This window comes from Xiphophorus hellerii, chromosome 16, assembly GCF_003331165.1.
Source record: "Xiphophorus hellerii strain 12219 chromosome 16, Xiphophorus_hellerii-4.1, whole genome shotgun sequence".
NCBI classification, from domain to species: Eukaryota; Metazoa; Chordata; class Actinopteri; order Cyprinodontiformes; family Poeciliidae; genus Xiphophorus; species Xiphophorus hellerii.
In genome coordinates this window covers 12,573,323-12,584,638 of record NC_045687.1, presented here as the reverse complement: position 1 = coordinate 12,584,638, position 11,316 = coordinate 12,573,323, and the positions used below count along the sequence as shown (strand labels likewise).

At 40.3% G+C, this 11,316-nt stretch overlaps 1 protein-coding gene across 2 annotated transcripts; it reads right to left on the bottom strand.

Annotated features, from left to right (window-relative positions):
- Positions 1-376: 376 nt before the first annotated feature.
- On the bottom strand, positions 377-10,449 carry tfap4 (transcription factor AP-4 (activating enhancer binding protein 4)). 2 transcript variants are annotated; one of them, XM_032587984.1, is made up of 7 exons: positions 10,016-10,449; positions 7,097-7,262; positions 6,307-6,411; positions 6,039-6,209; positions 5,812-5,955; positions 4,042-4,209; positions 377-3,899 (listed from the first exon to the last, which is right to left on the bottom strand). In XM_032587984.1, exons 1-7 carry the CDS (start codon positions 10,102-10,104, stop codon positions 3,747-3,749), a joined length of 996 nt encoding a protein of 331 aa, XP_032443875.1. In that variant the 5' UTR covers positions 10,105-10,449; the 3' UTR covers positions 377-3,746. The 2 variants fall into 2 exon arrangements, with proteins under 2 accessions (XP_032443875.1, XP_032443876.1); XM_032587985.1 differs by having other exon boundaries at positions 6,313-6,411; positions 10,016-10,448.
- Between the last annotated feature and the right edge of the window lie 867 nt (positions 10,450-11,316).

Below are 11,316 nucleotides of genomic sequence, written 5' to 3'. Positions count from 1 at the left end.
CAACTCTTTTAGAGACCATTTGTATGAAGATAAGTTAAAATAATCATTTAGAATAATAACTTGCGGCATCTTTGGGGAACAAGGAGCTTTGATTGGTTCATTGCGTCTCAGGAAATGACAAAAGATGCCACCCACTGTCCATGGTGTGCATGGTCGCTGTCAGGGAGAAAGTGGTCGCTCTTAATTTAGCTGCTGTAAAGAGAAGGAGGGGCTGGAGGGGGTTCTTCCACAGCCCATCTACCAAACACTCGGCTGCAAACACTTGGGCTTTACGGCCCGAACGACCGCCATTGATTTGAACTGGCAGCGAGACAAACAGAGCTATTCATGTCATTGCTGGTGCTGTAATACCAAAAGAAAACACACACGAGCCAAATGTTTAAAAAACAAAGTACAAACTTTATTATTCTGTCTTTACAAAGGCACAAGCCTCTTTATCCCCAAAACATAAAAAAAACAAAAAAAAAAAACGTAATAGCTTCTTGATGACCATATGCACTGACCGGTCTAACAAAGTAAAAAAAAACAAAAAAACTGAATGAAACAAATAAAAACAATAGGGAAGGAACTGAGCTGCAAAAAAAAGATAAAATACATAAAATACATAAAATGACAGGATAAAAGATGCAAGAAGATGTGAAAGGTAAACTGGTAAATGTAGGAGGACTGACATGGAGGGTTGGGGGATACACAGCTGTGCGGTTTTTTTTAACTCATAACCTCAAGAGCTTCAGCTGAGGAGATCCTCCTTTACACATAAAAAAAGAGGCAAACTCCAGTATATTACAGTAAGTGCTTCGTAATCTTCACCCTATTTAGTGATCCTTAGTCCCTCCCCCACTAATCTGACAATCTGATATGCCCATATAATAACTTTGTAACACAAAACACAGAATAAAGAGACGCAACGGAGAGCAACCAGTTCTGGGATTCAGCAGGAAAACTTTCCAATGCAGATACTGGGAAGAACCAGGAAAAAAAAAAATCCTCCGTTTTCCAGCGACCCTCCCCTTCTTCCTAAAACAATAACTGACACACCTGACATCAACAGGTTTAAAGGGGAATTCCCAACTCTCGTCAATCGTGACGAGGAGTGTTGGGGTTTAACACACAGTCTGTCCAGCAGTTCAAAGCTCAAACAGTCGACTCTAAATGCTGAGAGGAGCCGAAAGTCCTAACTGTGATTTGATTTTTCTGCAGGATCTCAGGAAACCTTCAATACAATCTTATGGAATGTCTTATTATGGAGGTTTCTCCACCCCCCCCCCCCCACATATTTCACACCAAGGGCTCTCGAACTTTCAAATCTAGACATACAGTGCTTTGCAAAAGTGTTCACAACCCTTGAACTGTTTCACACCACATAGTCATTTAGTTAGGAATATGTGATCATAAATTCCAACATAAAGAAGCACACAACTGTCGAGAAAGGAAAAACATGTATGGTTTTAATGTTGTTGTTTTTTTTTACTTTGCAAGTGCTTTGTAAATCACTTGTGTGCAAATTTGGGCTTAGAAAAAAAAAAAACTACAAGAAATCAGCAATTGCGTAAAAACAAGTCATGAATGTAGAAGAAGGTGCTTGAGTCAGATGAGATGAGAACTGGCCTACATGAAAATCAATAAGTGGCAGAAAACACACACTACATGTGACCCCCAACACAAAGTTTCCATGGTTTAAACAAGGTAGTGGCAGCATCATGTAGTAGGGAAACTTTTCTCAATCTTGTCAGAACTGATGGGAGATAGAATTTAGCCAAATCGTGTCTAGAAGAAAAACTGTGAGAGGCTGAAAATACAGAAATCCAATGAAATGGTTCAGATCAAAACACATGCATGTTAGATCAGCCTAGTCAAAATCTGTGGCAAACTCACACTTTTGCATCCTGGTGAACAAACCATCACCGCTAAGAAGAAGGTTAGCAGCAGGATTATGCTGTGGGAATGTTTTTTTTTTTAAATAAATAGAGCAAAATATATGAAAGAACAACCTGCTTGAGGATATTTTTTTTCTTCCAGTTCACCATTATGCACTACCTTGTGTTGACTTTTCTCATAAAATCAAAAGAATAATATTAATGTGAAACAATTGAGAAAAGTTAAAAGGTTTTGAATACTTTTGCAAGGCACTGTATACCCAAACACAATTTTTGCATTAATTTACCTTTAGTATAGTTTGTAAACTACCAACATGTTTCATTCTGGGGCAAACAAATTTTGGGGTTAAAAGAAACCCAAAAATAACTATATAACTGGGAATATATATTTATATATTTAATGACATCTGCCCGGTGTTTACAAGTCTGATCAAAGAGGTGAAAATCAGTTGCCCCCAAATGAAAAGTTTCCAGATTGTTCTCTGAAGCTGTGTGAAGGAATGGCCTCCCTGCAGCCAACCATAAGGGCTCATAATAAGGCAAGCTGTAACCTCTCTTCGCTACAAGTCGCCCAGTCATTACATTTAAAAATGAAACAGAAAACGTACGAAAAGGACAGATATTAGGAAATGCATAGAGCATATGTAGTAAATTCAGTCGTCACCGTGAATGGCACACTAACGAGTTCTCTGGGCATTCTTCCTCAAATTTCACCATAATCCTCCTATGTCCCAAAAGGCGGAACAAGCAACAAAACAGTCTCTCTAGACCGAGCGAAGAAGTGATTGTATGCGTCCTTTTCGTATAAATGAGTCGTGCATTTCAAGGCTAAAGTGGTGGCGTTTCAGACTGCCAGAGTCCTGGGCACCACGAAGTCCCGCTGCCTTAAAACACTCAGACACACACACTCCTCAAAAGTACTCATCATGGCCCAACAGATTAGCTTATACGTCAGGCCAGGGGCTTTTATACTCAGAAGTAGAGGATGTTAACAGTAAAAGAAAAAACAAGCAAGATGTGGGATTACTGGGATCCCAGCCCAGCAAAAACAAACAGAAAAAAAAATAAATCAACAAAACTAAAGTTGTGAACCAGTAAGTGTACTCTCTTTTCGTATGAGCACCAGTCAGCCATTAAAACGGCCTTTAGTTTTTTTTTTGTTTTTTACTTTCTAGTGGAGCATTTAAGAGAGAAACATGAAATTTTGACTTAATAAAATAACAAAGAACTTTTAGGACAGTCTTGCAAACTCACAGTGTCTTTGCAAACAGCCCAGATGGTTCTCGAGCGGAGCTGTTTGAAAGGGCGTCCGTCTTCATAATAATCACGCTCAGTCGGCGGGCGCCGACGTCACACCCGCGGGCCTCTTTCCCGTTTCTTTGATCAGCCACACGACTTCAGGACAGCGCCGGGAGGACAGCGCCGGGAGGACAGTCCTGGCGGCTGATGGAGATGTTTAACAGGCGTTTGAAAGTCCAGTTTCCAGTTTGACCGAGAGTTCATAAAAATCAATTAGTAGCTTTAATAATAGTTCCAAAGAGTCATGAAGAGACAAGAGTTTGTTGTGTAGGTAAAAAGAGCAGAGGTTGTAGTTAAGCAAAAAAAAAAAGAGAAAAACTACGGTTGTGAATGTGTAATTGTAAACCTTCTCAGGCGCCTATTTTTGTAAAATCTGATGTAGAGAAGAAGATGGGGAAAAGCAGTCAAAATGAGTGCTATAATCCGACTACCAACCCGGTTTACGTCCACAGAACAAGAGTGCTGTGAGTTTGTAGTCTCCCATAGCCCTGTTCTGCTTTGGGGCCCTTCTGTGTGTGAGTGTGTGCGTGTATGAAGGTGTGGGGTACACGAGCCTTCAGGCAGGCGAGCTCAAGGCAGCGAGCAGTCGTCGGGTCCGTCGCTGTTGGAGGCCGTGTCTGAGCCCGCAGCGTCGGAGAGGATGCGCCCCGAGCTGACGATGACCGCCCTCCTCTGCTCCTCCTCAAAACCCTTCCCCTGGGTGCCCTCAATGTGCTGGATTGCCTGGAGGCAAACAGGGAATAATAGAGGAGGCACGTCAGAGACTAAGGCGCCCTCTAGTGGTCAGATGTGGCGGAGAAAAGGAAAAAAAAGACAGCAGGAGTCATGTGAAGGAAAGATAATTTAAGTTTTAAGTGCAGCTTACTTGAACGATGGTGTCCAGGTTCTGCCGAGATGTGGACACGGAATTAATAACCGATGTTGGGCCCATGGTTACCACGGTAACATGATGGGGCTGGGGAGTTTGTGCGGGCGCAGGAACGATGACTGTGGCATGATGTGTGGGTGCGGGCGGGGTAGCAGGAGCCAACACCTGAAAGAACGATATTTACACATCATTCTAATGATCCCTAACAACGTAATATGCAAAATTATGCCGTGCTTAACAAATAATTGAATCAAACACTGTTTCTATCACAAAGGCAATAGAAATCTACAAACTATGAGGTGCATTTTTGTGTTTAACCCCCTTGATACTGCTCCCCCGAAATAAAATCCAGGCAATCAACTGCCTTCAAAAGTCACCCAGCAAGTAAAACCTGTGTAATTGAATCCCAGTGTAAATACAGCTGTTCAGTGAATCCCTCAGTGGTTTGTTAGAGAACAAACGGCATAATGAAGAACAGGAAACAAAATTTATAGGTCAGGAAGATTGTTGAGGAGAGACCAGAGACAACAATGAATTAATGTAGATTAATGCATACCTATACGCTCATATGGCCAAGGCTAGGGCTGGATGATACGGCTGAAACATTTATCACAATATAAGTGTTTCATATCAATTGATGTTGATAATTGAACCAGTCATACCCCTCAAAGATTTGCAGCTGTAATTACAGCAAGTGATGGTTCCATAAGGGGCTAAATAAATACAAATGCACTCCACACTATTCAGAATAATGCACTCCTTTGTACTTGTCTATGACATCAAATTAGGAGTTGGCATGTATTGTACAATTTATTGTGAAAACTGTTTTATGACAGGCATTTTGACTTATTGATGTGTTGATCAATTCCAATTAATGATGTTAAATAAAAAGCAAAACTGTGACCGTATTAACGGACATTATAGTTTTACTATTTTAATTAAATAAATTGATGTTAAAATTTATTTAACATCAATAAATATCAGTGAAATGAAAAACATGATTAAATACAGTTATTGTGTACATCTTAGTAATGCAAATCACACTTCTTTCAGTAACTTGCACGCTGAAGAAGACTATTTCTACTGAGAATATTTTTCAAGAATAGTATCTGTGTAAATGGAAATGGTAAATGGACTGAACTTATATAGCGCTTTTCCAGTCATTTTTGACCACTCAAAGCGCTTTACACTAGAGTCACATTCACCCAGTCACACTCACAAACACGCACACATTTATACACCGATACACAGATCGGTAGGCAATTTGGGGTTAAGTGCCTTGCCCAGAGGCACATCAACATATGGCAGGAGGAAGCTGGAATCGAACCTACAACCTTCCGATTGCAAGACGACTACTCTACCAAAGAGCCACAGTGTGATGTTATGAATGCTATGTCATGCATTCACAGTAATGTAAAAAGTTTTTAAATCATAATTTTTATCGTCATCACAATTGCACCGCAAAAATAAGTCCACAATGCCCACCCCTATATCGAATTCCAATAAAATCTATGAAACTTTATTTAAATTTCCTTGTTTACATGACAACATGTGAGAAAGTTCAAGGGGTGAAAATTTCTTTTGCAAGGCTCTGCATATGTGACAGTCAAAATTATTCTGAGTCTTTTATCACAACAAAGATGCTGACATATATTGAAGATAAACTCAATTTCAAATATTTTGTGATGATAAAGTAAAACACCTTCTGAAAGCTAAATTTAGTCATTAAACAAAAGCTGAATTCTTTATAAAACGTTGGTGTTGAACCTGAGGGCTGTGTGCTGGAGTGAGGTCCCTCTCTAGCTGCTTCTGCAGGCGAACAAGACTCTGCGTCTGGACTTGTTGTTCCTGGACCTGCTGGGCGATCGCCTTCAGCTTCTCTGGGTACAGCTGAGCGTCCAGGGAGCGCATCTGCTAGGCGGGACGCATCGGGAGAAAGGTGCGTCAGTCACGCACTTAAAACAGCTGTGTGTTCATTCCCACCCGACTGTCACCTGATCCTCCAGCATCATCCTGACTGTGCGCTCCTTTTCCAGCTGCTGCCTCAGCTCAATCATCTCCCTCCTCAGATCCTCAGTCTTCTCCTCCTCCAGGATGTCTGGAGAGCCGATCCCTTCATCTTTCTCCTCCGCCCGTCTCCTCTTCGGGGACGAGCCACTTAACTCCTGGGGGGGAAAAAAACAAACATAGATTGAGATATCTGGTTCAGATGAGTGCTAAAACCAAAGAAACGTATGGGAACATTTATGCAACTTGATGTACCTGTACCTGAATGATCCGCTTCAGCTGACTGTTTTGCTGCAATAGCCGCGTCTTCTCCTGCTCCAAAGTGAAGATGTACTCTGCCGTCTGTTGCAAGATTGCAGCCTGAAGAACATCAAAGTGAGGTTGTAACAGCAAGTTCAAACCCGTACAGCAACAGCGACTTCAAAAGTATTAATATTCCTTTTTCACGTTGCCATTTTCAAGTTTTGCCACAAATTAGATTTGTGGCTAAAACTTAAATCTCAGTTAGATGTAAATCTTAGCCATTACATCATATCTCCTGTTGTGGGTTTGTCTTGTTGGAAGGCAAACTTTCCCTTAGTCTCAAGTCTCACTTGTCATTGCTCAAGAAAAAGCTTCCCACAACATAATACTGCCAACACCATGTTGGGGTATTCAGGCTGATCTTTAGAGCAAAGTTTTTCGCTAGCGTCCTGTATGTAAAGCCAGAAGTTGAATTTACCGGTAGAGAAGTTTCCTATTACATGTTTGCTGTTAACTGCATTTACTAACTTTGAAAGGCGTTTGACTGCACTAGATTGTATTTAGTGGTGACAGAGTAAAGGGAACTAAATAAAAAAAGCATAAGAGCGATTTTTGTTAGAAAAAAAATTGTTCTAGAACCAAGAATCATTTTCTTTCAATTTTACAATTAAGACCTCCATGTGTTGGTCTAGCACTTAAAATCCAAAATGTGAAAAAGTTGAAGCAGAATAAATACTTTTTCAAAGCACGTTGGATCAAGCTCATCACCTAATCTAATTCAAGCCCACAGTTTGTGACCCACCTTGCTGAGCTTCTCCCCATCGCTGTGTGGGATGAGTGTTTTAAGTGACTGGAATCCAGCATTGATGCTCTGCATACGCCGACGCTCGTTGCTGTTGGCAATCTCCCTGCGAATTCGCCTCTCTTGGTCCCGGGCTGTTTCTGGGGTCAGAGGAATGTTGGCCAGACTGAGGGGGAAACAAAACAGGGAGGGAAGCAAATCTGTTAGTTGATAATAAATTTTGAGCACAGAGGAAGCCTTCAGCTGGGAGTCAGCATCGGCTTAACTTTAGCAGAAACATTTAATGCATACGGCAACTACGCATTTATTATGAAACACTTATTAGTTGCAGTTTTATTCATTTTGTCACCTTATTTTTCCTGCCAATGGTATGACTAGTGTAAAAAATATTTCCATTTAAAATGCATTGTATATTGTGCAGCCTTGCATTAAAAGCAGTAATTAATTACTTAAACAAAAGGTAAACCGATATTTTGTTCTACAAGCAGCACACAGGCAGTGTTTGCCTCTAACCACTACAATTTTAATATGTTCATACTTTAAAACAGTCAAAATGAGCCTTCGTAAGCCAGGTGCTGGGATTTAATTTAGGGGAAATTCTAAGAGAGCTTCCTGCAACATCCTCTGCTTCCACCTCTGTATCTCCTGCCAGGCTCTTATCTGTACTGACTCAGCTGCCTCAGTGCAAACACTGGGAACTGTTGTGCAGACACAGATGAGAAAAAAAAATGTGCATGCGCGTTGTGAGTGTTAAGTGTGGAGATACACACAGACACAAAGCATCACTGCAGCACTGCCAATACAACTGGGCTTTGCCTTCCCCAACAGTAGATTACCACCAAGCTGTTTTAAAGTGCTTTTTTTTAAAAGGGGAGCAAGACAAAGTAAGCAAATAAGGCTGTAATGACTGACTTGTTAATGTAATAAATAATAGACTGTAAACAGATGAGCAACAAATTTAGAAATTAAAAATCTTTCACCAGTCCAGAGACATAATATTCTATGACTTCCATTCATTTTACTGTTCAGTTATACTTTCATTTGCAGAGCCAGGGTCATCTTAACCTGGTGGCACAGTCAGTTTATCTTGCATTTCACATGTAATACTGCATCAATCAGGTCTTTTCTGACAAATATCAATTTTACATTAAAAAAATCCCCAATCATGTATGAAATAGCATCGCCTTAGCCTTTACCATATTTTTTAAACCTAAAAAAAAAAACTATGCAAAACGTACATTTTGTACATTGATGCCCAAAACAAATGTGAGTTGGTAGGAATAGGACTAAAATATAAAAATATATTTTCCTTGTTTGTCCTATGGATCAATAATCAGAATCAGTCAAGGGAAAAGTAGCTGATTCAGATCTCTGGGTGATTGATCGATGCATCGCTAGAAACCAATGCAGAAAAGGAGAAGCACAAATAAACAACAGGATCATCTCTATTTAATTATATTGTGGTTTAAAGATATTCAAACAATAAATCTTTATCAGCTGGTCATCACATGGTGCTTTAGAGAAACTGGTGTTCAGATACTGACAACAAAGTCTCAATGTATTCCGTCAATTCATAAAAGTACATTTTCTCCCCAACTGTCTTGGGAAAAACTGAAAGGTTTCGGACGATATTTTGTATTCCTACAACAATCATAAACAATCGACAATTCACAATTGTGAGACAAAAAAGCTCCAATTCTGACATTGAAAAATAGACCACATATTTGAAAATCGCAATAATAAACTTAAATAGGCTTATGACACTAATACATGTTTATTTATATATCAGCATAACAACATTTATTATACTAACTTGTTTATTTTTATTTTTGCTAACCAAACACCAGCTGACTGTTGGATGATTTGGGACAAACAGAAATAAGACTACATTTCCCAGAATACCCGCGCGCCAGCAGCAGCAGTCGCAGCAGCAAGCAGCACAAGATTCCTCCGCCTCCTTCAACTAGCAGGGCTGCGGACGTATCGACGGGCCTTCCGTGACATACACACCCCCTTATTAATAACTCAACTTTTAATATTCCTGCCTCCCCTCGAACACCAAATATCCCGTTATCTGAAATGTATTAAAAATAATATCTGTAACCGCTAAAAGAAGAGCCAGTCGGTCACCACAGAGCCCGACAGCACCTCGGTGCTCGGAGCAGACTTTTTCATGTCCTCCGCCATTACAACAATGCGGCAGGCAGCATGGCAGAGGTGCGGGATGAAAAGACGCAGTGGAGGTGGCTCGATAGCGCCAGCAAGCAGCACAGAAACCCCAATTATTTTATCGCGACTTAGAATAAGGGCAAATATGACGACAGCTGTTTATATTTTACATCAACAGAAAACGGTTAGAAGAACATACAACGCGAGACTAACACCAGACCCCCCCCTCCTCATCACTTTTAGCTCAAGCCACAAGCATGGCCGCACTACCCACAATAACTTCGGCTCCCTTTCAGCAAACCAGCTCCTTCCAGTAGTGTGTGGAACGAAAACTGGCCCTTTAAAGGACCACAGTAATCGGTAGCAAAATATGTCATTTTCGTATGCAAATTACAGCGCCTATATAAGAGATTATTTGAGGATAAATAGATGTGGGATGTGCTCTGGAGCGGAGTAGCAGCGTGGTGTGCACGGAACCACGTGGTTAATGTTTGTTAGACACAAAATACGTGAATTTTTATACTAAATGAGCAAAATACAAAACAGGAGATATTGCACTGGCAGCATAAGACACCCAGCCGCTCATTTGCAGTGTAACGCCGGTGTTTGGTGTTAATTAGTGCCCGCAGTTCCCCCGTAAGCGGGTCGTGTACACAATAACAGATCAGATCAAACATGTTGCCTCAGTGCGTGGACAGTTCTTACAGTTATAATCATGCTGAATGGAGCACATGTGATTTATATACACACCTACAGAGACCACCAATCACTTCTTTCTCCGTTTTCCTGAAATGTTGCAGCGGGGGCACCTTCTGAGCTGAAACCATGAAATACTCCATGCTCGCCTCTCGCCAGTTTGGCCCCCCTCTCCAAAAAAAATAATAAAAAATAAAATAAAATGAAAAACAAAACGGCAATCTCCTTTAGATTAAAGGGAAACAGATGACAAAAATCCCGTGATCCGAGGCGGGTTAATTCCTCAAAGTAAATCCGAATCCCTCGTCCGTGTATTTTGAGGCTACCGAGAGTTGTAATGTTACTCGACTTCCAGCTGATGGGGTTCCCTCGTTGTGTGTGGCGCTCTACCTCTCCTTCTCCCTCCCCTTTGCTTTCTCCCTCTGCATGACCGTGTCTCTCTCTGTGTGAGTGTGTGTTGGTGTGTGTGCAGCTGATCGGATTGCTTTCAAGGCGGGAAACAGCTGGTAGGAGTCACACACCGCACCACCAAATGCCTCCTTCCGCAGAGAAGGGGGAACTGCGTGTAAACAAAGGACTATTTAGTGCAGAGAGAAGCCAAAAGAATCTGATAGAATGAACTGGGAAAAAATGTAAGAAAATATTGACATATAATTTATGGTTAAATACGCGGATTAAATTGCGGCAATCACTCAGTCGGTGATTCTAAAGACAATAACACACAAACAACAAAACAATGAGTTTAATCAATAAAACCATTGTAAAAATTTACATAAATTTTATACGGCTATTACTTTGATGATTATTTCTGATTAGATACGAGTATATACTAAAACAAATGAGTGAAATCCCAACTAATTTATACAGTGTATCTACTTAACAGCAATAGTTAATTTTTTAATAATGAGGAATTACTCATCTGACTTTTCTTATGGTTAAAAAACTGAAAGAGAAACAAAAAGAGGAGAATTGCTTTCTGATTTGGACGTAAGATGTTTGTGAAATAGTAATAAACGTTTTAAACCAATCCTAACAATGTGACATGTAAACATTTTAACTGAAAAGAAAAGCTAAAATGTCTCTTTCGTGATAAACAGCAGCCCCAGGGTATATGGAAGCATTTAACTGCCACAGATAGGACATAAATAGGGCCAGGATCTCATTAAGAGATGATCCTGTGTATATCTTGTTTATATCTTAAGCTAAGATATAAACAAGGTATAAAACCCGTTAAAACATGAAACTTTCTTGCAACTTGTTGTACTGAGTTACTGTGATGACATTTTTTGTTTAAGCCAGAACCTATTTTGGTTGTAGTAAAACTCATAATAACCAGATTTGCATCCGGTTAAAAT